Raw genomic sequence first — 25,402 nt, 5'->3', positions numbered from 1 at the left:
TTTTGAGGAAAAATAAGTGAAAGTGTGGTTTGGTTATATGGGTATACTGTATATTGAATCAAAGAAAAGAGTTTAATGAACATAGCTAGGGACCTAGTGACTAAATAATAACTACATCAGATCCATGGTTCTTGTTTTTTTTAATCCATTTTCAGAAAAGTACGAGGATAATATATTTTATTTATATCGCTCTTTTTCACGTTTTTGCTAATCACAAAGTGCTACAGGGTTTAATAACAACGGCATAAAAATAGAAAAGAACATTACCAAATGGCAACAATATAAGACCCTTCTTAAAAAGTTAAAAAGTAGATTAAAAACTAATCAAGGCATAGAGTAATTAGACCTAAGGGGGGAAAGCCTTCCCCACAGTAACAGAAAACAGAAGATACACTAGCATAGAGCCCTGAGGGACTGAGTCAACCATATATGGGGTTTAGGTGGTTAAAAAGCTTTTGCTTATACTATAGTTGTTCGTTCCACATACAAGGTTTCCACCTGACAGCGACCCAATGGGTGCAGTGAGGGGGGAGGAACAGGAGAGCAGATGGACAAAATGATGTGATGAATAAATATGTGAGCCTGAGACACTGAGGAAATGCAACGCAGACTGCTCTCCGTCTCTCTCTCTCTCTGTCTCTCTCTCTCACTCTCTCTGTCTCTCTCTCACTCACTCTCTCTCTCTGTCTCTCTCTCTCTCTGTCTCTATCTCTCTCTGTCTCTCTCTCTGTCTCTCTCTCTCACTCTCTCTCTCTGTCTCTCTCTCACTCACTCTCTCTCTGTCTCTCTCTCTCTCTGTCTCTCTCTCTCTCTGTGTCTCTCTCTCTGTCTCTCTCTCTCCCTGTCTCTCTCTCTGTGTGTCTCTCTCTGTCTCTCTCTCTCTCTGTCTCTCTCTGTCTCTGTGTCTCTCTCTCTGTCTCTCTCTCTCTCTCTCTGTCTCTCTGTCTCTCTCTCTCTCTGTGTTTCTCTCTCTGTCTCTCTCTCTCTCTCTCTCTCTCTCTCTCTCTCTCTCTCTCTCTCTCTCTCTCTCTCTCTCTCTCGACTGTGGAATGTGGTTGAGGCTTCAGGACCTTCATGGTGACGTGTAGACAGACCTTGTGTCTAACTCCTGAGCATAAAGAATACAACTGTGTCTGTGTTTTGCCTGACTAAAAGGCAATTCCTTCAATATTTTTACATTAGGTCGGACAAAGAGAGAGAGAAAGAGAGAAGAAAGGACAAGCCATGGCATTTGATTTTAACTAGCAGACCAGACACAGTATCCAGGACCACAGCCTGGAAGAGACATTCCTTACCAAGGTGGTAAAGTGCCAACGTCTTAAGGATGCTATTATATGCTCTGTGTGTGTGTGTGTGTAATGAAATGAAATGAAATGATTACTATATTTACCCAGGGTATCTGGGCTAAGAACTTGTTTCCAGCCAGGCCCTGCTCATAGAACACATTTCATCGTAGTGGTTCAATGCCTTGTTCAAGGGCACTTCAGCGGTGGTAATTTTAACGTGTCGGACCGCTGATTCGAACTGGCGACCTTCCGGTATCAAGACCGCTCCGCTATCCGTTCGGCCACCGCTGCCACGCAGTGTGTGTGTGTGTGTGTGTGTGTGTGTGTGTGTGTGTGTGTGTGTGTGTGTGTGTGTGTGTGTGTGTGTGTGTGTGTGTGTGTGTGTGTGTGTGTGTGTGTGTGTGTGTGTGTGTGTGTGTGTGTGTGTGTGTGTGTGTGTGTGTGTGTGTGTGTGTGTGTGTGTGTGTGTGTGTGTGTGTGTGTGTGTGTGTGTGTGTGTGTGTGTGTGTGAGAGACTCCTTTGAATTCAATTGAAAGGAGTTTTATTGGCATGATAAAATATGTTTTCATTCAAGTGTCAAAATATAATAAGCCATGGCATTTGATTTTAACTAGCAGACCAGACACAGTATCCAGGACAACAGCCTGGAAGAGACATTCCTTACCAAGGTGGTAAAGTGCCAACGTCTTAAGGATGCTATTATATGCTGTGTGTGTGTGTGTGTGTGTGTGTGTGTGTGTGTGTGTGTGTGTGTGTGTGTGTGTGTGTGTGTGTGTGTGTGTGTGTGTGTGTGTGTGTGTGTGAGAGAGAGAGAGAACTTACAATTCAATTCAAAGGAGTTTTATTGGCATGATAAAATATGTTTACATTGCCAAAGCAAGTGTCAGAATATAATAAATACAGTAAAACATGGGGAAAGTATATACAGTTGGAGGGGTACAGCATTGTGTAAACAGAGCTATGTCACATTGTGTCATTGGGGCGGCGGTGGCTCAGGGGTAGAGTGCCTGGATGGGAACCGCAAGGTTGCCAGTTCGAACCCGGGCTCCCCCAGAGTTACTGTCGAAGTGTCCTTGAGCAAGACACTGAACCCCTAATTGCTCCCGATGTGCTAGTTGGTGCCTTGCATTGTTTCCGCTGCCATCGGTGTATGAATGTGTGTGTGAATGGGTGAATGTAATGCACATGTAAAGCGCCTTTACATGTGCCTTTACATGCGCCTTTAAAGCGCCTTGGATAAAAGGCGCTATATAAATGCACCATTTACCATTTATACATGTTATAACAGGGTATAAAGCTTTTTTGAAACAAGTAGCAGCAATCTTTTGCAGTCACTTTGGGACAAATGGCAGCTTTTTTTCTTTAGACTATTTAAATAGTATACAAAAAAGCCTCAGATGTGTTTAAACTAAGGTAGCAGCTCTGTTTACATAAGCAGTAGGTCTAGTGGTCTACTTGGTACAGTTATTAGTCCTTGGGGTGGTTGTATTCCATTGGCTAACCTTCTTTTATCACAACAGTTCACAAATGTTGCTGCCGTGTTCTGTGTATCTCTGTCTGGACTGAGACCATTTCTTTTAGATACTGTTCACAGCAGGACTGTTTACACAGCAGGACACTCGCCAAGGTGATTTCCTCAGGAAATTATTCATGCCATCTCAGAGGACCGGGAAACAGCTTTGTTTTTTGTTTTTTACAACAACCATTATTGGACCACCTCCCCCTTTCCCCATGGGGCGAACAATTCTGTATGCATAAGTGGTTCTTACAGCTACTGTATGTTGCCAACAGCTTTGTACTGTTATTAACACACACACACACACACACACACACACACACACACACACACACACACACACACACACACACACATATAAAGGAGTGCTCGTTTTCTTCGGGTTCACCTGTCACGTACGATTCTGTCCCTATCGTTACGTAACTCCGACGGCGCTGAGTCGACTGAAGGTGACTTCGCAGCTCTCGGCACGGTGACTCGCTCGCCTAAGCTCGCTCGCCTAAGCTCGCTTGGCGGTGCCTTCTCGTGGCTCAATTAAGTCACATTCAGGCACCTTTTTCAATTTGACTGGTTATCCAATCTTACTACGACATATATAGTCAAGTGTGTTATTGTGTGCATCTTGATGTTGGAGGCATGCTTCTGTGTGACGAAGACAGAGCAAGGAAGAGCAAGAAAACACCATTCGCATACTGACTTCTCATTCTTAAACCGAAAATCACACTAGAGTGAAATGAGGACCGCCTGGTAATGTTTGTTTAAAGTGCTGTAAACAAAGTCCATAGACTTGGCTGCCACATGACGTCACGTTTAGTGCTCTAAATAAACATTAAAAGTCCATAGACTTGGCTGCCATATGACATCATTCCGAAAGCCAAACGTTGGAGGGGCTAGCGCCCCTCAAAAATGTATAGTATACAGACCCTCGTCTGCCACCCCCTCTTCCCTCTATCCCTCTCTCCTCCTGACAGCCACCTCTCTGCTCAGAAACCAATTGAAGAAACAACTTGGCTCGACAGCTCAGATTCAAACCGCCTTCTCGCAAACCCTATTAGCCCCTTCTCCTCTATTCCCTCTTTCTCTCTCCGTCCCGGTTTCTTGACGGCGCAGAAACAAAAGTCACTTTTTTGTGGTCATTACAATAAATCCATCCTCTGGCTGCTCCTGATTAATGGGCGACGAGGGCAAATGTTGTCTGGGAGGGAACAAGTTGAGCTCTAGGGTTACCCTCTTGTGTATTTATGCAAGATAATGCATAGCCTTAAGGGGATTTTAGGGCAATAATCACATCAGGAGGGGCCCCTGTCACGCAGCAAAGCCCTCTCAGTGCCATTAGGGCAGGTTTTTGTTTCTATTATTTATAACCATGTTGGAGAAGATGGCCTTGTGTGTGTCGTTGTTACTCTCCCCTGTTCTAGACTCCCGGTCTGTCTTCTTGTTGTGTTTTATTTTTTTTAACGACAGTGGAGCACGGTTATTCCTCCATGGTTCGTTGCCGTGTGATTTATGAGACCAGTCGCTGAACCCTGACCTGCTAATGATGGCTGTGAACTGGTTGTAGGGGCAAAGGGTCACGGCTATATCTTTGCTGTTGTGATGTGGCTCCATGTTCCTCCCTCTCTCCCTCCCTCCCACGTGCCTCTCTGTCTGGCTGTCTCTCTCTCTCACTCCTTTACTACTCCCTACTCCCTACATGGGGAGTTGTCTGTAGGGGTCTATACTGTACTGTATACATAGTGAGCTCATCTGAGAAATTAACCACTTAACCACTTAAACCCTATACTTAGTTGACTGGATTCCCAAAGGCTCAAACTACCATCCTGTTAAATATCTTTGTCTAAGAGAGACAGCATGCTCGCATGATTATTTTGTGCTGAATGTGGTAAAAAAACCTAACTTTTCCCTCTGTACACCAAGGGCTCCATTTTCGTTACCGCTAAACCCCTTATCCCTAAACTTCTTTGCCTTTTTTGAGTGGTGCAAACCACTCCAACGACTGGCTTTGTACCCGTGTACCCGTGTTCGTACCAAAAAAACTAGCATGGTTGCTATGGTTAGTGTGTGACGTCACTGACATAGCTGATCAGACTATATAAGACCTTGCACCACTCAGTTCACACGGGTGTGATTTTTTCTATTTTGAAAAACATTTTTGAATAGTTCAACTAGCCAATCTACATTGACACGTTGTGAGCTTATAGACTGGCCATTTGAACTATTAATTTTTTTTTTTTTAAATAGTAAAAAAAGGCAAAGAAGTTTAGGGATAAGGGGTTTAGCGGTGACGAAAATGGAGCCCCAAATCTCTTATAGCCGATCTAGAAGCTCACAAAGTGCTGGCATTGTGTGCTAGTACAGTAGAACTGCCATTTTAGCCGAATGTTCGCATATTAACATATCCCAGTCAGAATAGGGACGCTAGGGTTCATGTGGTTAATACGCAGTCACAGTTAACACCTTGGAGGCGCAGGACGGAGATCACCGTCAAGTTCAAGTGCACGGTCATTTGCCCGAGATTGGTTCATCTCCGTCAAATTAGTGCTATGAAAACTGATCGCATCGTTCTACAGCCTAGAGGCGCTTGTTGCACAATCCTCGGTGTTGCACAACAGTGACACGTCATCGAAAATGTTCCCTGCCTGTTTAGCTGACGACACGAAAATCTTAAAACATTCATCTAAAATCTAAATCATCCCGTCTAATTATGAAAAAAAGATCCTGTGTTTGACGGCCCTAGATTTATTCTTACCTCACGTTGGTGTCGATCGACTCTAGAGTGGTGTGGTTATTGTTAGCTGCTACACACACATTCACAACAACATCCGGTCCGTCGGTAAAAGTGGTCCGGGCGCTATAAACGATGGGCACATTTTATTAATGGATTAAATAGGCCCGGGCCCTCAAGGTGTTAATACGTTATTACTGTCATACAATGCCATATCAATGTCAGCATTTTTTAATGATATACTGTAGATGATATGATGATATACGTAGGATTTGCTGTAGTGACCATTGGTTCTAGCCTACTTTTCACGATGCACTGTGGTATTGAAAGAGAGTGCACTAGAAATGTTGGACACTGCCTCTCTCACATGACCTCTGTGGCTCCCGGAGGGAGGGATGCAGAGCTGGAGATGTAAGGAAAGAGAGGAGAAGTAGGAGTATGAGGAGACTTTGCAGCTGAGTGGAATATGAGATTATGGCGCGCTCTCTCTCAACATGTCAACCCAGCGTCTCCTCCCAGGAATGGAGACTCATAATTAACCTGTGGAATCATCCAGATATCATGTCAGACAATCATTGGCTTCTCACTCCTCCTCTTATCCTCTCTCAGCATCTTGTCTGTTGTAATTTTGAGGACTTTTGCCGAGGTTAATGACAGCGACACAAGTCTTGGGAGAGCTCCAGCAATGTTCCATTCCAAGATCCTCCAGTCATCAACCATATAAGCTGTTACAGGTATTACATTGCCGCGCTGTCATATGCTGCTCTGTAGTTCACCTACATCTCACCAGTAATGGGAGCTCTCCTTGCCGCCGTGAGAAATACTCCCAAGATGATCTTATTCCAGTGATAACCTTCAAGTTCCCTGAAAATGATATATCCATTAGACACAGAGCCATCCACAGTGCGAAAGTGATAATCGATGTCTGAGGCTGAGAGATGATGTTCTTTTCTTACACAGATTTAATAAAGGATTAATTGTGTTGAAGGGTTTGCTGTGCTTTCCATGGAACATCTAATTCCATCTAATTCCCAGTATATACATCTGTGCTGTTTTTAAGTGCATGGGAAATTCGGTGTCCCATGTGAAAAGGTCTCTCATTGCAGTATACACCCTCTCTCTCTCTCCCTCTCTGCCCCTCTCTCTCTCTCTCCTCTCTCTCTCTCTCTCTCTCTCTCTCTCTCTCTCTCCCTCTCTGCCCCTCTCTCTCTCTCCCTCTCTGTCCCCTCTCTCTCTCTCTCTCTCTCTCTCTCTGCCCCACTCTCTCTCTCCCTCTCTGCCCCACTCTCTCTCCCTCTCTGTCCCCACTCTCTCTCTCTCTCTCCCTCTCTCTCCCTCTCTCTCTCTCTCTCTCTCTCTCTCTCTCTCTCTCTCTCTCTCTCTCTCTCTCTCTCTCTCTCTCTCTCTCTCTCTCTCTCTCTCTCTCTCTCTCTCTCTCTCTCTCTCTCTCTCTCTCTCTCTCTCTCTCTCTCTCTCTCTCACACATTTAAATTAAATTAAATTCAATAGGCCTTATTGGCATGACATTTGTCATGTGTTGCCAAGGCACAGTTACGATTATGAAAGCCCCGTTTCTCTCTCTGTGGATGTCTGGAATGTTGTCGAGGCTTCAGCAGTGACGTGTAAACAGACATGTCAGAAGAGGTCCTGAGCAACAGAACAAAATCATTACTCCCTTTCACTCAAGTAAAAGGGAATTCCTACAACCTTTTTTACATTAGGCCTGACAGAGAGAGAGAACAAACCGTGGTTTGGCTGAGATTTTAACTGGCAGACACAGTATCCAGGGGATGGCTACAGTAATACAGTATGACTGTGTCTGTGTGTGTGTGTGTGTGTGTGTGTGTGTGTGTGTGTGTGTGTGTGTGTGTGTGTGTGTGTGTGTGTGTGTGTGTGTGTGTGTGTGTGTGTGCGTGAAAGAGAGACGTACAGTATGTATATGTACTGTATGTGTAAGACTTGAGGGCTAGTCTAAATGGGTCAGTGAAACAGATTTAAGGTGGCCAGTCTCCCACTCTTGGCTCACTCCTCTTCCGCTCTCTCTGGCTTTCTCTCTCTTTCTCACTCTTTGGAAGCATTCCATACATTCCTTGGCTTCACTCTCCACATACCCAGTGTGACTCTGTCCCACTCTGTTTAAATGCTTCAGTTGTCTCTCTTCCACCTCCCCGGCTCCCTGGTTCCCTTCAATCCCCGTAGTGCATTCTTGTTCCTTTGGTTTTTTTCCTCTATCCTCCCTTGCTCTCTTTCTTTCCTCTATAAAATTCATTTTTTTTCATTCCAGCATTCCTTTTCCATCACTGCATTAAATCCTCCATTCTGCTCATATAATGTTTTATCATCTTTCTCTCATTTCCTCTCTCGTTCCTGCCGGGTGCAGTCAGTGTCTCCCGTTATTGCTCGCTGACAGCAATCTGCGCAGAACCATCGCCCGCCATTGATTCCACACATCCCATAAAGCAGGGCTCGCTTCTTCTCTCTCTTATTATGACAATTAGGGCTGCTCTCCGGGAGATCCACCGCATGTCTCTTAGTCCACATAAAGAAAATGGAGCAATCATAAAACCCTCTTTCAAATACCCTTTTCCCATAGACTGGTGCTGTGTTATGGGCTCGCCTCGCATATACTGTACCTGAAGTGATTCAAGGCTTCTAAATGTCGCCTTCGAGATATGACTCAGAGATGTGCCATTGTTAGTGGAAATTAGTTATTTTTCAAAAGGTTAGTAAAACTATTTCAAAGAATATTTGAAAAATGTTCTCTTCTGGCACAAAGATGAGGGTCCGCAGACAAATATATATATCGATGTGGGGGTCTTTGGCACGAAAACGTGTGTGAACTACTGATTTAGAAGGCATTAAGTAGAATCGGCCTCAGGTTATTGGTATCGAGAGTGCACAGTACACATGGCTCCGTCTGGAATCTAACTGTAGACATTGCAACATATGGTCTGTGCACTAATCAATCGCCCACTGGGGCACTCAAACTTTTTAACAGTTTGAGCAGACTTTACGTGTCTCTCTCTCTCTTAGCGGTCAGTGGAGCACCAAACCCGCCAGTATCTTGTTGATTCTCCTCCTCCTTAATATCTTATGGATGAGAGTAGCTCAACGAGACAAAAGAGTTGATCTCATTTTCCACACAGGCCTGTTATGTCTAAAGGTATAAACATTTACCACTAGCACGGAACGCAGCGGCATTACACAACCATGGCCCACAAAAGTAAACACTGGCACAAGATTGATTTAGGAAAATATTCAAAAACCAATTGCAGGCCTAGAACGTACGTAATCAAGTAACAATCTGTGCAACCATTAATCGCGGAACGGAATTTCAACGAGCCGTGCGCCAGTGTTCCATGTCCGGGTATTATACCTCTCTCGACACGCACAAATGCATGTCGAGAGGAAGTTACTGTTGCTTTTCACTGTGGAAAAAAAATTACAGTCCATTTCTGCACCAACAACGATAAAAGGGATTTGCGTGGAAAATGTCCAAGTTGGACATTGATTCCTCCTCTGTAGGGATTTGTTCTTATTACAGTAGGGTCACCAACACGAAGAGGAAAAAAAGACTAAACGAGGAGAGGTTATTGCTACTGTAGCTTGTGTGCCATAGACGTTCTACCAATATTCATACCTCTGCATAATACTTTAAAATCCTTCGTTTAATAATTTAATCCCAAATAGCCCGTCCGGCACAGTGGCCCCATTAAAGCTGCTCTATTTCATTACAATTGTTTCTCTTTATCTAGGACATGCATAATCTTTCAACCACTAGTCCAATGTTTTTTCTTTTTTTTTCTTTGTGTGCGTGCGTGCGTGCGTGCGTGCGTGCGTGCGTGCGTGCGTGTGCACGTGCAAGTACAGTATCTTACTTGTGTGTAAGAAGTACTTTCACAATCACACATCACACAGGAAGGGCTGACAGAGAGGGAGAGAGAGAAGGGGGGGAGTGAGAAAAAAAATGGGAGAAAAACCAAAAAAGAAAGGATGAAAGCAAAAGATACAGAGACTGGAAAGGGGGGGGGGCTCATAGAGAGAGAGAGAGAGAGAGACATAGTAACCATAACGAGCGATAAAGACATTAGGAATTTCAGAGCATATTAAACTATCCATTTGCATGCTAAGCATACAGCCTGCAGCAGGACAGGGTCATTCCCTTTTTTTGTGGCGGTCGTTGATTCAACATGGCGAGAATTCCACACAATCCCCCTTTCATCACCACCCAGCCCTTCTCCTCTCTTCTCTCCACATCTTAATTAGTGTCTAAAGACGACGCTGCACGTCATCGATCGTCCGAGGCAATTTGCCACCGAGAGGCCCATTTAGACTCTGTCGAAAAGGTTGTGTTGTACAACAAATGCCATCCGTTTTCCAACTAGAGAAAAAGTGTTTTATTTATTTTTTGCAAATTACAGTGACGTTCGAACAAAGCAACAGGGCCATATGCTTACCGAGTTGGTAGGGGTTACTCCCCAACCCTCCCAGCACACATGTCCTGATTTCAGCAGCTAAATAACCTCTTAATGACTTTGCTTAGGAAATTACCTGCCTAAACACTCATGATAAAATCAATCTGGCGCCGTGGAAATTGACAAATGAGCAGGTCTGTGTAAACATCGCCAGGGTGGACGTGGCGCGGATATGATGACTGCTGCTCTGGTAATCAACAACACTGAAGGTAGTTGGCATTGATTGGACGTTAATGCAGATGCAGTGAATATCGTCTCTGTCGGGTGGAAACCTCATGTTGTCCATTTGATTCAATTTAAAAAATAGCAAAAGTAAATGGTGCATTTATATAGCGCCTTTATCCAAGGCGCTTTACATAGATTGTGCATTACATTCACCCATTCACACACACATTCATACACCGATGGCGGCGGAAGCCATGCAAGGTACCAACCAGCACATCGGGAGCAATTTGGGGTTCAGTGTCAAAAGTAGCAGATAAGGTAAAAACGTGTTTAGAGCTTGTAAGATCTGCTACTTTTGATGCTTTTGTGTGACGCCGTAGACGTAGCATGAACAAGTATAGGACGTTAATTCACGAAAAAACAATAAAACGTAACATTATGGAGATAAGAGGTTTCTGTCCGACAACAACGGTACACAACATAATCTAATCACGGATGGATATTTGACAGCATTTGTCTGTCTAGTCCACTGTCCTCAATGGCATCACTCAATAGAGTATTGTGGACACAGCCCCTGCCATTACCATTACTGAGTAATGGTAATGGCAGGGGCTGTGTCCACAAAGGTGTTTTCTTTCCCTTGAGTACATGCTTTCAATGGGAGAAAGAAAATAAAACAGCATCTTGATGAGGCGCCGAGCATCTACTTTGCAGGTGTATTTTGATTGATTGAGTGAATACTTTATTAGTCAAAGATGTTTGACTAATAACTACATTTTCTTCTAATATTTTCAACATCTATTTCCAACTCTGGCTGCTTGGAAGCATCTTTAGGAGAGTGCCTTGAATTTTCAGCTGGGACAAAATGCTTAGGTGGACACATGCCGGGCGAAAAGGCTTATCTCTCCCCCCGTGCATACATTATGTTTATCAGAGACATTATGTGCAACGCTGCTACTCAGTATTAGGCTGCATACACTTAAAGTAGTTAAAGTCACCTTTAATATGACATTAGTGACATCCATTGCCATTATGATACAGAAGTGTAGACCTTCTAGTGCTCACATTATGATAAACAGCAAATGGCAGAGTATATAACACTGTACTGTTGTCAGTGATAACATTATACGTCAAGCCTTGTTCACTGAATGGTCTACAATGTAGCCATTTGTCATCATTATAGAGACACTTTGGCTTGGAAACAGTAGTGCATAATATACACACTAAGATGCGCATGTGCGCGTGTGCAACCACACACACACACACACACACACACACAGCACACAGCACACGCACACATACAGTACAGTCTGCTCTCTTCACTTTTGTATCTACTTATTCCACTGGCACTGTCCCATGAAATCCTATAGCCCTCGGTTTCTAATTATGCTAATCGAATGCCTCGTGCCTGACATTTATTCATACATTATTAATAGCAGAAACAATAGAATCTCTGGTTGGATATACTGACTTATTGACTTCTCATCTTCTTTCTGAGTCTCTCTCTCTCTCTCTCTCTCTCTCTCTCTCTCTCTCTCTCTCTCTCTCGGCTCCCCCACCATTCATCTCATTATTCTTCTCTCATCTCTCGCTCCATCTTCCTCGGCCCCCTGACCTCCTTTCTTCCCTCTCCTCTCCACCTCCTGTAAATGTGCGGTTTGGGTGTCAAGCAGTTACTCTGACGTCAACGAGGGGGGAATTTGAGAAATGTCCCATAAAGATAATGTGTCCTGATAAGGCCGTGTGCCCATCATGGCTCCATTAAACAGATGGGGCTTCACAATAGCTGTTTGTAGCCACGGTGCTTACTTCAGGGAGAGAGAGAGAATGGGACATAACGCTTACTTCAGGGAGAGAGAGAGAATGGGACATAACGCTTACTTCAGGGAGAGAGAGAGAATGGGACATAACAAGAGACAGAGAGAAAGATGTATGTGCATAGTGTGAGACACAAACAGAGCCTGAGGAACACACTGCAGTTAAAGACTCACTATGTAACTCTTTCCAATGAATACAATGACATTTTGTCAAATTTGTATGGTAGAGCAGTGGTTCTTAACCCGTGGGTCGGGACCACCCCATGATTTTGGGGGGTCCCCAGCCCCAGATGACAGTAAAGTGATTTTGGGGGGTCCCCATGATTTTGGGGGGTCCCCAGCCCCAGATGACAGTAAAGTGATTTTGGGGGGTCTCCAGCCCCAGATGACAGTAAAGTGATTTTGGGGGGTCTCCAGCCCCAGATGACAGTAAAGTGATTTTGGGGGGTCTCCAGCCCCAGATGACAGTAAAGTGATTTTGGGGGGTCTCCAGCCCCAGATGACAGTAAAGTGATTTTGGGGGGTCTCCAGCCCCAGATGACAGTAAAGTGATTTTGGGGGGTCTCCAGCCCCAGATGACAGTAAAGTGATTTTGGGGGGTCTCCAGCCCCAGATGACAGTAAAGTGATTTTGGGGGGTCTCCAGCCCCAGATGACAGTAAAGTGATTTTGGGGGGTCTCCAGCCCCAGATGACAGTAAAGTGATTTTGGGGGGTCTCCAGTCCCAGATGACAGTAAAGTGATTTTGGGGGGTCCCCAGCCCCAGATGACAGTAAAGTGATTTTGGGGGGTCCACAGCCCCAGATGACAGTAAAGTGATTTTGGGGGGTCTCCAGTCCCAGATGACAGTAAAGTGATTTTGGGGGGTCTCCAGCCCCAGATGACAGTAAAGTGATTTTGGGGGGTCTCCAGCCCCAGATGACAGTAAAGTGATTTTGGGGGTCCCCAGCCCCAGATGACAGTAAAGTGATATTGGGGGGTCTCCAGCCCCAGATGACAGTAAAGTGATATTGGGGGGTCCCCAGCCCCAGGTGACAGTAAAGTGATTTTGGAGGCTCCCCAGCCCCAGATGACAGTAAAGTGATATTGGGGGGTCCCCAGCCCCAGCCCCAGATGACAGTAAAGTGATATTGGGGGGTCCCCAGCCCCAGCCCCAGGTGACAGTAAAGTGATTTTGGGGGGTCCCCAGCCCCAGGTGACAGTAAAGTGATTTTGGGGGGTCCCCAGCCCCAGCCCCAGATGACAGTAAAGGGACAATTTATGGACTCTTGAGACCTTTTTAATATCTTTAAAAAAAGGAAACTGAAATTAAATTAAAAAAACTACCATTACTGCATCAAAAGAAATCAACACATTATAGGTAACTATAAAAGTGGTCAAACATTGGCAAAATTGTCAAATAATATAACAAAGTGGCTGGCCGATCTACAAGCTCAAAGCGTGTGAGCTTGTAGATCTGCTATTTTCACAATATTTATCTGTGGGAAGTCTGGGAACTGAAGAAAACTAAATACCCAGTTCAAATTAAATAAAATATAAATTGCTTGTATTTTGTCTCCCTGTTCTTCTATTGCGACATTTATGGGGTCAAAGGTCATGTCTCACCTAGACACAGGATCTAACACGAATTTTAACCTGATGGTCAGGATTCAATTCATCCCCTGAGCAAGCAGGCCGGCTCTATTAGCTCAATGGAAAACAATGTCAGCACTTGCAGGAAACCAGGTTCAAATCCGGGGTAGAAGAGGAAAGTTACATAGTGCAGCTTTAAATTTGACTGTGTAAATCCGGTGGTGTACAGAGCATGGAAGTGTGTGGCATTTGCATTGTGCCATGCAGTGCATCCGTAACCACAGGGAAATAGCTCCCTTCTTTTATTTTGCATGACGAAATCCAACATTGGGTATTCAAATATGACAAGTTGCAATTGCACACGGGTTACAAAACCACCGCTACGGTGATTAATTTCTGTTTGCAGTGGAAAAGATTGAAGGCATGCCCCACTTGCTTTTTGAAGAAAATTACCCTATACTGCATTCACTATTAATTTAAAAGGGAATCAAGGCAGAGGGGTGACGACGAGTGCTTATAAATTATGTTTGTCATATTTCTGGAGGATATAAATTATACCTCCACGCTTGGCTGTTAGCGGGAGAAGCAACGGATAATCACTGGCGAGGCGAAGTTGAGAGGAAGTGCTCGGTGATTGGTTACACTCCGAAAAACACATCACAGTTCTAGCATTTAGCATAGCAATCTGTCTGGCATGTGCACTGTCAGTTCTTATGGGTAAAGTCAATAGCAATTCCCTGTGCTTTATCCAAAATGCTGCTGTTATTTCCTAGATGGATTGAATGGCCTGACTTCATTTGCATATCGTTTGTATTTTTCAGGAGCATCACATCCACCATTGCTCCTCCGCGCTGAAAAATATACCTGTGGTTTAGCAGCACACAGACTGCCCAAGATGCGATTTGTGTTGACGACGGCAAAACATTTAATTTAAGTAAACAGCCACTCCACTCCACTCTCTATTGTTCATTCTCTCCCTTAACCTTTCTCATTGCCTCTCCCTTTCGGCACCTACTGTAATATGTCAAACGTCTCTGGAGTGTTATCGAGCCTCGTTCTTCCACCCACACCTACAGAATTGCCCACAGGGCCCCTGTGTGTGTGTGTGTGTGTGTGTGTGTGCGTGTGCGTGTGCGTGTGCGTGTGCGTGTGTGCGTGTGTGTGACTGTGTGACTGTGTGTGTGTGTGTGTGTGTGTGTGTGCGTGTGTGTGTGTGTGTGTGTGTGTGCGTGCACACGCGTGTGTTTATTTGTTTGTTTATTTGCTTGTCATTCTAGACCTAATCTAACTGAATGTGCTCACTCTCTCCTCTCCTTTCTGTTCCCCTTTTTTGTTTTTGTTTGTTTTTTCATCTCTGCAGAGCCTGCGTTCTGTTGCCATGGCGACCGGAGCCCCTCCCCCTTTCTTCTTGCTGTGCTGGTTGCTCCATTTGGCCAGTTGTTCGTTCCCTGAAGAGCCAGGGCCGCTCAACTTCATCCCCACTGAAGGTACTCTCTCTCTCCCTTCTAAATGTTTCTCTCACTCCACACTATATATCTTTATCACTCCCTCCCTCATACTCTCTCCTTCTTAGATTGTCTTTCTTTCGCTCACTCTTTCCCAGTCTCTCTCTCTCTCTGTTTCTCTCTCTCTGTTTCTCTTTCTCAGTTTCTTTATTCTCTTTCTCAGTTTCTTTATTTGTCTCTCTATCTCTTTCTCTCAGTTTGGGTCTCTCTAGCAATCCGCTACAGGGTGTGATAATTGAGATACAGGAAGGTCAGGCCGAGGGTGTTAGAATGGGGTCAGGGTGCTTTGGGGGTCGTTGCGTGGGCTGCAGAGGTCAGACAGACCAAGGTCAGGGGTCACCAGGAGTCACGGCCAGGAATGAGCCTTGCTTGGATCAGTGCTCTGACATTGGCCATGTTCCCACACACAGAGGCCAATGTGCTGTACACACACACACACACACACACACACGCACACGCACAACGCACGCCACACACGCACACACGCACTCAGACACTCAGACATTGAGTCTGCACATCAGCTTGGCAGCCTCCGGCGCAGAGCAGAACCTCGATTGATCACAAGCTCAATAATATTGACCAATGGCATCCCCAGCTGATTACGGACCCTTCTCAACATATCAGCAGGGTAGGCTGTGAGTGCACAGCTCTGCCAGGACACTGAGCTCTTAAGCAAACCGAGGCTTCGCTGGACACAGCGTGACTCTTCAAAGGCCTTCACTTTGCCTTGGATCATGGCAGGTATAGGGGGAGACGTAGCAGTCTGCAAACTGCTCTGGGTGGGCAGATAAAGAGAGGAGGTAGTGGGGAAGGAAAGACGGGACATTGAGAAGAGTGAAGATGGAAGCAGGTGGATGAAGGCAGAAGGGGAATTACGGAGGGGTAGCAGAAGGAGGATAGAATCAGGGAAAGAAGGGAAGAAGTGGGGAAGAGGTTGCGGGGGAATGGAGGAATGACGGAGGGAGAAAGAAAGGAAAGAGGAGAGAAAGAAGAAATTAAGGAAATATGAGAGGAATTAAGGGAGGGAGGGGGGAAAGATGAGAGGAAGGTGGGAGAAAGGAAAGAGAGACGTAAGTAAGTAAGGGGGAAGGATGGAAATGAATTCAATAAATGAGCAGAATGTCAGAATTACAAGAACAGCTAGATAACGGTGAGCGATAACTCAGAGGACTAAGAGGAGAAGTGATGGACAGAACAAAGAAAAGATAAGAATACTAGAGGTATAGAGAGTTCACTCCTTCACGTCCGTCAACGTCTACAACAGACATCTCATCAGGCGTCCCGCAGCAATCCAGCTGATATTATTTATTCTATTTAGTGGTCTTTCTCTGTCGCTCCCTTGCTTTGTATGCCACTCTCTCTCCCTCTCTCACTCTCTCTGTATGTCTCTCTGTTCTCTCTGTTCTCTCCATCCATATCTCAGCCGGTTGACTGCCTCTCTAGTCTGCATGATGAAAGGAAGATGAAACTCTCACCCATTTGTATTCGTCTGTCTGTCTGTCTGTCTGTCTGTCTGTCTGTCTGTCTGTCTGTCTGTCTGTCTGTCTGTCTGTCTGTCTGTCTCTCTGTCTCTGTCTCTGTCTCTGTCTCTGTCTCTGTCTCTGTCTCTGTCTCTGTCTCTCTCTCTCTCTGGCAGTGGTCAGAAGGCACCCAGTGTTTCTGGGTCGACCTCATCGAACATGGCTGAGACAGGAACCCCTCCGCATTCAGAGGATCATACAAGTCAATCGGACACTCTACATTGGGGCCAGGTAATATAAATCAAGGCAATAATAAACTGGGCACAATAATATCAATACAAATAGAATATGTCTGTTGTCTGGCTCATACCTATTTCCTATGTGATCGTTGCTCTCTCTCTCACGCACGCACGCACGCACGCACGCACGCACGCACGCACGCACGCACGCACGCACGCACGCACGCACGCACGCACGCACGCACGCACGCACGCACACTGTGTGTGTGTGTGTGTGTGTGTGTGTGTGTGTGTGTGTGTTAATATATATGAACATACACACAAGCCTGTTTCTTGAGTGTACAACCATTTCTGTCCTTATTGTGTGGCTGTTCATGGAACTACATTAGTTGCCAGGCAACATTCTCCGCTGGCCTTGGGCCCTCTAGTCTGCAAGGAGCTGTGCGAACGTCCAGTGAATCATCACACTGCATGGTGTACTGTAGGTACTAGCAATGCTACGTTATACATGAGTTGAGCAAATGTCTCTGAGTATCAGCGCTGAGGACACTAGCTCCCTAGAATAGATGGATAAATGTCTCTGAGTATCAGCACTGAGGACACTAGCTCCCTAGAATAGATGGATAAATGTCTCTGGGTATCAGCGCTGAGGACACTAGCTCCCTAGAATAGATGGATAAATGTCTCTGAGTATCAGCGCTGAGGACACTAGCTCCCTAGAATAGATGGATAAATGTCTCTGAGTATCAGCGCTGAGGACACTAGCTCCCTAGAATAGATGGATAAATGTCTCTGAGTATCAGCGCTGAGGACACTAGCTCCCTAGAATAGATGGATAAATGTCTCTGGGTATCAGCGCTGAGGACACTAGCTCCCTAGAATAGATGGATAAATGTCTCTGAGTATCAGCGCTGAGGACACTAGCTCCCTAGAATAGATGGATAAATGTCTCTGAGTATCAACACTGAGGACACTAGCTCCCTAGAATAGATGGATAAATGTCTCTGAGTATCAGCGCTGAGGACACTAGCTCCCTAGAATAGATGGATAAATGTCTCTGGGTATCAGCGCTGAGGACACTAGCTCCCTAGAATAGACGGATAAAGGTGCCTTTATTGATCCCGCAGGGGAATTTCAGTCGCCCAGAGGCAGCACAGCAGTTAAGAGTTACAGAATTGCAGGTACACTAGTATGGAAAGTACGATCGTACATCATTACTAAGGCAAGAAAAACGGTAAGAAGCACTGTAAATAGGCCTACAGTATACAATAGTATACACCTACTGTACAACTATGCAGAAAAACAACACAAGGTTATAGTGTCCTCACTGTATCCCGCCCCAAAACAAATAGTGCCCATTACAATCAGGGCAATGTAAAAGACTACTCTGTGGATTCGTCAAATGTTCTAAATATTTAAAAGCATATAAAAGCATAATGTTAGCAATTTCCAGGCAAAATAAACTATTGAAGAATTGTGCACATTGTAAAATCCTTACTTACCTCCAACAGCAATCATGACAATGATCCTCCTGGCATCCGGGACCCCTAAGGGTTCCCCAGAGGTACTATACCAATATTTGTGTGCACGCACACACAGAGGCACGGAGCGGGCTTGATAATAAAACCCACCACCAGACAGCTACCACTAGTGCAGTTCGGTAGATTGGCTATAAAATATATTAAATTCAACACACGCGTTCCACCCCACCACAGGGAGTGCAGTGCCCGGTGTCGAGTCGGTCGGACCCACGGTTGTCCAGAACCGCCCCAGAGAGGCCTCTGCCCGGGATCTGGACAGGGCCCTGCCCAGGGTCCATATGGAGCTGGCCTGTTCTGACATCATTCTGACGTCTGCATAGACTCCATGTTTGGGCATGCCTGACAAAGAACTTCATATATGGGCATAAAAGGGACACAGACATGTGTGGGGCATTAATTTCCAACTTGCATCGTTCCAAGTAGGACAGTGCCCAACGGGCACCGCTCTAGAGGCTCTCGACAGGTCCCCTAGATCTTCCCACATGGAGCTGGCCCTGTTATGACATCACAATGGTGTTCTGACATCTGCATAGACTCCACATTTGGGCATGCCTGATAAAGAACTATACCAACCATATATGGGCATAAAAGGGACACAGACATAATAACTGGGTGGGGCATGCATTTCCAACTTGTATTGTTCCAAGTAGGTTAAAAGGTTTTTTTAAATAGTAAAAAATGGCAAATTAGTTTAGGGATAAGGGTAAGGGGTGGCGCAAGATATAGCCCGCAGAGCCTCTAATCCAGTTGCATGGAAGGCTTTCTCAAACGTTTTAATATCCAACACAAGTTTAAAGACTACATATATGTATATAGTGGCGCCCCTGCCTGAGGGGTCCTTGGCCTGGAAAACATTGAAGACCCCTGACCCTCACCCAGTGCTTTGCGGTTGGCCCTGGTGCTATCTGTGTGGGAGGGAGTGCTGGTATACTGTATGTACTGACCACAGATGGATAGTAGGCAGGGTGGGCAGGAGGTCTCGGTTCAGCCTCGCCAGGGCTGCACTCCTGGGATACATTTTTGATCTTTGAGCGATGTTCAGAAAAATAAGGGATAAATGTTTACTGTATAAATCTATATACCGGTATATATTTCTTTCGCAATTATTAGTCATAATCATTTTCATGTTGAAAAACATGTAACATGTAAAAAAAAAACAGACCCGTCTGAACTGAGTGGTGCTGTATTACTGTACTGTACTCTACAAGCCCTGGCCTCTCTGTGTGTGTGTGTGTGTGTGTGTGTGTGTGTGTGTGTGTGTGTGTGTGTGTGGGTGTGTGTGTGTGTGTGTGTGTGTGTGTGTGTGTGTGTGTGTGTGTGTGTGTGTGTGTGTGTGTGTGTGTGTGTGTGTGTGTGTGTGTGTGTGTGTGTGGTGTGAGAGAGAGAGTAATGGCTGCTAAAAACTCAGCTTCCCATCATGCATCTGTGCACAGCTCAACAGTGCCACTTTGTCACATGTTGGTACCCTAGACAGGCAGGCAGGCAGGCAGGCAGGCAGGCAGACAGACAGACAGACAGACAGACAGACAGACAGACAGACAGACAGACAGACAGACAGACAGAGGGACCCTAACCATAGGAACACACATTGCTGTGCATTGGAGTGGCTGCACCACTCAAACACCTGAACATTAGCCATAAACAGCAGTACAAGCACACAACACGTTGCAATGTGAAACATGTGCTTGTAGATTGGGTAGACACACGTTTTGTAGTTTCCAAATAAGGGACGATGGTTGGCAATCCCTGCAAGGAAGGGTGCTTAAAGTAGTCCACACATACAGTATTTAGGGAAGGAAAGGTGGGTGCAGGCGACTTCTAGCCTCCTGGCAGGTGAGCCGGTAGGGTGCAACTGCAACAGCAACAGCAGTGGGGAGGTTTAATTCGACCGGAGGGGGGGGGGGGATAACTGGCTACTCAAAATAGACTGGGCTATAACGCAAAACATGTAGCCAAACGAATTACTGTCCGCCTGTGGGCTGAGGATCAGCTTAGCTCCAAACATGCTAGGAGCAGAGAGAAGTTCCACGTGCACATGTGGTGCTGGTTATTTGTCGTGGCGGCAGTCTCACTGAATCTCCCTGACTTAAGGGGTTTCCAATAAGAGACCTCATATTGGGCCAGGAAATGACCAGGGCCATGGCCCCTAGCTGCATGGGTCTAACCTCTCCACTGAGGCCAGCTAGTAAATATATCAAACCATGTCGTGTGGCTCCAGCCTTTCTGTCTGCAGTGAGCTGGTCCAAACACACAAACACACCCGCGCCGCGCATACATACAGACACACACACACACACACACACACACACACACACACACACACACACACACACACACACACACACACGCGCACACACACACACACACACACACACACACACACACACACACACACACACACACACACACACACACACACACACACACACACACACACACACACACACAGAGGCACAGAGAGGGCTTGATAATAAAACCCTGCCACCAGACAGCTACCACTAGTGCAGTTCGGTAGATTGGCTATAAAATATAACCAAAAGCATGGAACGGTCTGACAGAAAGCTCATTTCAATTTATAGCCACCTAGTTCTGGTGAATGGGGAAAGGTAAGCGGAATGTCACGGCCAAACGGGCGATAACGAAAATCTAGGCTGACAGTCAGAGTGGAGAGAGAGGACATGATGGGAGTGGGAAGAGAGAGAGAGAGAGAGAGAGAGAGAGAGAGAGAATCCCAAAGCCTACTGTACTGAATGTACTGTATATTTCTTGATAGGTGTCGGCTAATAGTGCTGTTTGCGATTTTCCTGCTAGAAACTGATCCGGGCGTGAAGAAAGTGCAGAGAGTGTGTTTCTGTGTTACTCTGTGTGTATGTGTATGTGTATTTGTGTGTACGGCACTGTGCTGTGCACGTGTGCATGCTTGGGTGTGTGAGAGCCGATGAGAATGAGAGAAAGAATGAAAGAGAGATTGGGAGGGAGAGAGAGAAAGAGTGACTCAGAGACAGCCAACCTACAGTAAAAGGCATATATAGTCTCTAGAGTAGTGGTGCGGAGGCAGGTGAGCTTAAATAAAAGCTCCGGCAGAGAGCCGGGCGCGATAAGACGCCTCGCTCATCCGCAAATCCTGTCACCATTAGCATAGCTGCTCCGCAGACTGCAAGCACTGCTAAATCCATGCCCTGAGCACCTGGATGAGTACTGCTACCTCCATCCTTGTCTCTCCCTCGGTCTCCCTCTGTCGTTGCTTATCTCTCCCTGTCTCCCTCGGTCTGCCCTTGTCTCTCCCGGTCCCTCTGTCCCCGTCCATCCCGGTAAAGGAAAGTCAAGTGTGTACTTGACTCGTGGCCGGTGGGGGTATGCAGTACGCACCTTGCTGTGTAAAGTACTATATATTCCAGTGTCGTCTAGATGAGCAGCTGTGAATATGGAGGACTCTGGCCCTCAGCGAGACCCGGCGGGCTAATCCCTACAAATAGAAACCACTTGCAAAGTCTTTGCCCTTAGGAGAGACGACCGAAGCAAACTGTTGATTAATTGTTCCATTATTGTGATAATGCGTAAGAGGATTTCAACGTCTGTGTGTGTCCACAGGAAAAAGCCTCTGTGTTCATTTAACTTGTACAAATGGGTAGTCTCGCAGTCACAAACGGATTTGCAAAGGAGTTACGTTTTCTTTTTTTTTTACAAAGTCAAGTCGTGTCGACTCGCTGACAGGCAGTGGTGGAAAATTTACTGTAGTCATATGTTTTACTTAAAGGGGCATTCCACTCATTTTCAACATTTTACTATGTCATTAATATATCTTAGAGCTGTTGTGTGGAAATAATAAGAGATAATCTTATTATTAACATGGTGGGTGAAACACATCTTGATGATGTCATCAAGATGTGTTTCACCATGTTAATGGTTTTTTTCATAATTACAGTTCTAGGAAAAACAGCTCTAAGGTATATTAATGACATAGTAAAATGTTGAAAATGAGTGGAATTCTCCTTTAAGTTAAAGTATCAATACTGCAATGTAGAAATACTCTGTTACACGTAAACGTCCGGAATAGAACATTTACTTGAATAAAAGTACAAAAGTATTTTTATCAAAATGTACTTAAAGTTCCGAAAGTATTATGCAGAATGTCTTGTGTGTATGTTTTCAAATGTATAAAATGTATACAAATATTTTGAAATGTGGCACATTGTTATAGCTTGTAGACCGGCTATTTTAATGGCCAAATGATAATCAAAATCTACAAAGTAACTAGTAACTAAAGTTTTCAAATAATTAAAAGTATAATATTTGCCTCTGAGATATAGTGGAGTACAAGTAAAAGTACAGACATGTGGAAATACAAAATTGTACTCAAGTACAGTACTTAGTTACTTTACACTGCTGCCAGGTCGGACATTTTGCGCGGTGCGCAAGTCGCTGAGCTCAGAGGTCATGCGGCTCATGTGGTGGGGGTCACGGTGGGGTCAACTTTCTCCCGCCTGAGCACAGAGAGACAGTCAGTCGTAGCAGATGAGTCAGCGGTGTGAGAATACATTAGAGCACGACTGGGTGTTCAGCCGTACACTGACTGGGAAACGGTCTAGCACACAGACGCTTCAGCAATTAAATAGAGACGCTGTCACACGCGCACGCACGCACGCTCACAACATTATAACCGTTGCTGTCAAGCAGAAACCTCCTATCTATCTCCGTATTTCTTTTTGTGTTTTTTCCGTTTAGTTTACGCCCTACTTGATCATACTATAGCGTCACACAAAAGCATCAAAAGTAGCAGATCCAAAAGCTGGCTTGTAGATCTGCTGCTTTTGCTACTTTTGAATTTGAATCCTGAAAAGTAACAGTTTTGGACATACAGTATGAGGTTTCCACCTCGACAGAGACGATACTGTCTGTACAGTTGGAGGCCATCGATATTGTCCTTTTCTTTTTGCTGAGGTTTGCGTGATCTGCGCAAAACCCCTTTTGGTGTTTTAAACATTATGTTATAATTTAGCTATTGAAAAATAGCAGATCTACAAGCTCATAGTGCGCCACCGAGTGGCGCGCTACAAGCTTGTAGGTCTGCTATTTTTGAAAAATCGTGAAAATATTTATTTCAGAAAACTGGAGGATTTAGAAGGATTTTTTTTTAAATTTTGAGGTCAGGCCTAAATGGGTCAAATGATAAGGGACAATATCGGTGGCACCCAACTGTATGTGCATGAATGCACACACGCACGCCACGCACACATGCACGCATGCTCCGTCAGTCAGAAGAAGTGTCAGGGTTACAATGTGGCACAAACCCAGAGTATTCATTGAACTGTGAGAGAATGTAAAGATGGATCCTCAACAGGTCTCGGAAGTGCAGATTGTCCTCTGGATTTTACTGTGTAATTGGCCCCATTGCAAAGTGATTCATTTTCAGCCCATTTGTTGCAGCTCTCTCTCGCTCTGCACAGGCAAATTCTATGGGCTCAGCGAGGCTGCTTGCGTATACTGACGCTCTACAGCTACGAGACACACAGCTCTCCAACATAAAGGCCTAAATGCAGAGAATATATGGCATGCAGAACCTTGAAGGCTTTAGTGGTCTGCAGCTCGATAGCTGCTTGTGTTCTGAAACCTCCAAATCACTACACAGTCACTTGAGTTGCCAAGTGGAGGAAATAATGATGATGAGGCTTTTCTTTGGAGTCTGGTATTGGCAAGGACTTGGAGGTGTGTGTGTGTGTGTGTGTGTGTGTGTGTGTGTGTGTGTGTGTGTGTGTGTGTGTGTGTGTGTGTGTGTGTGTGTGTGTGTGTGTGTGTGTGTGTGTGTGTGTGTGTGTGTGTGTGTGTGTGTGTGTGTGTGTGTGTGTGTGTGTGTGTGTTGCTAGAGTGCTTTGCCGTGCGTGCTCCTGACATACTGTATCGTAGCCCACATTTGGGACAGGTTTTAGACAAAAAGTGGTTGATTGGGGACGCGCGTGTAATTGCGCACAACATATGTGCGTGCGTGCGTGCGTGCGTGCGTGCGTGCGTGCGTGCGTGCGTGCGTGCGTGCGTGCGTGCGTGCGTGCGTGCGTGCGGGCGTGCGGGCGTGCGTGCGCACGTGCGTGCATGCGTGTGTATCTCTGTGTGTTTTGCCATAGAGCTCTCCAGGTTGTTTATGTGGCAGGATGTGCACAGAGCAGGCAGCACCGTGAATTGCTGTGACAACGGCTCATAACTCTTTGTGATGGCGACCGACCTCACACAACCCTGTCCTCCCAAAGACCTACAGTCACTTAAAGGATTGTGGGTGTGTATGTGTGTCCATTTCTGTCCAACGCTGACACTCACTCACAAAAGGCATCTAAAAAAAGTCAGAATATGTTTTGGAGATAAAGCCAGAGAGGCCAGACTGAGATGGTTTGTACAGAGGAGGGATAGTGAGTATATCTGTAGAAGGATGCTGAGGTTGAAACTGCCAGGCAGGAGGCCTAGAGGAAGACCAAAGAGAAGATCTATGTATGTAGTTACAGAGGACATGAAGTTATGGTGTGAGAGAAGAGGAGGCAGAGGACAGGGTGAGATGGAGGCAGATGATTCACTGTGGCGACCCCTGAAGGGAAAAGCCGAAAGGCAAAGTAGACTTGTAACATAGTATCTCTACATTGCGGTATTGATAGTCTTACTTAAGTAAAACTTGCGAGTACTTTCTCCAGCCAGTGGAGAGCGAGAAGGATAGAGAGAGCATGAAAGGCATGCAGACAACAAGCATCAATGATCTCCTGCCCTCCGCAGCAACAAGCAACAGGCAACACGGCTGTCTGCCAGCCACTCTTTAGCCAGAAGGCCTGTTGCCGTATTCATGAAGTTAATTCTGAGAGCAGACCCCAGCCGCATGGACGGGATTACAACACACTCCTCCACTCTCCGGAACACTCCACTGTTTGGAGTTCCCTTGACCTGCAACCCGTTAAGTAGGGAAGCACTGAGCAAAGTGTGGTTGATTTCACTACACTCCCTGCGCTGGGAGGTTAACTAAGACTGGGGGGGATCTTCTGAACACACTGGGGGGGGGAGCTTGAATTATTCAAAAGAGTAAAAAAGAAAAAGTCATCTGTGTTAATTTAACTCTGTTAGTGCACA

General features: G+C 45.5%; 1 protein-coding gene across 1 annotated transcript in view; it reads left to right on the top strand.

The window, feature by feature from the left end:
* The window catches only part of sema6bb (sema domain, transmembrane domain (TM), and cytoplasmic domain, (semaphorin) 6Bb), a 196,013-nt gene that overhangs the window by 63,281 nt on the left and 107,330 nt on the right, over nucleotides 1-25,402 (top strand). Inside the window, exons 2-3 of the mRNA XM_079506728.1 lie at nucleotides 14,917-15,043; nucleotides 16,698-16,812. Of these exons, the coding sequence (XP_079362854.1) occupies nucleotides 14,935-15,043; nucleotides 16,698-16,812 (224 nt within the window). The 5' untranslated portion in view covers nucleotides 14,917-14,934. The remainder of the gene's footprint in view (nucleotides 1-14,916; nucleotides 15,044-16,697; nucleotides 16,813-25,402) is intronic.

The sequence above is a fragment of the Electrona antarctica genome, assembly GCF_951216825.1.
Source record: "Electrona antarctica genome assembly, chromosome: 7".
Taxonomy (NCBI): domain Eukaryota; kingdom Metazoa; phylum Chordata; class Actinopteri; order Myctophiformes; family Myctophidae; genus Electrona; species Electrona antarctica.
Note: the sequence above shows the minus strand (reverse complement) of the source record. Positions and strands in the feature narration are given on the sequence as shown.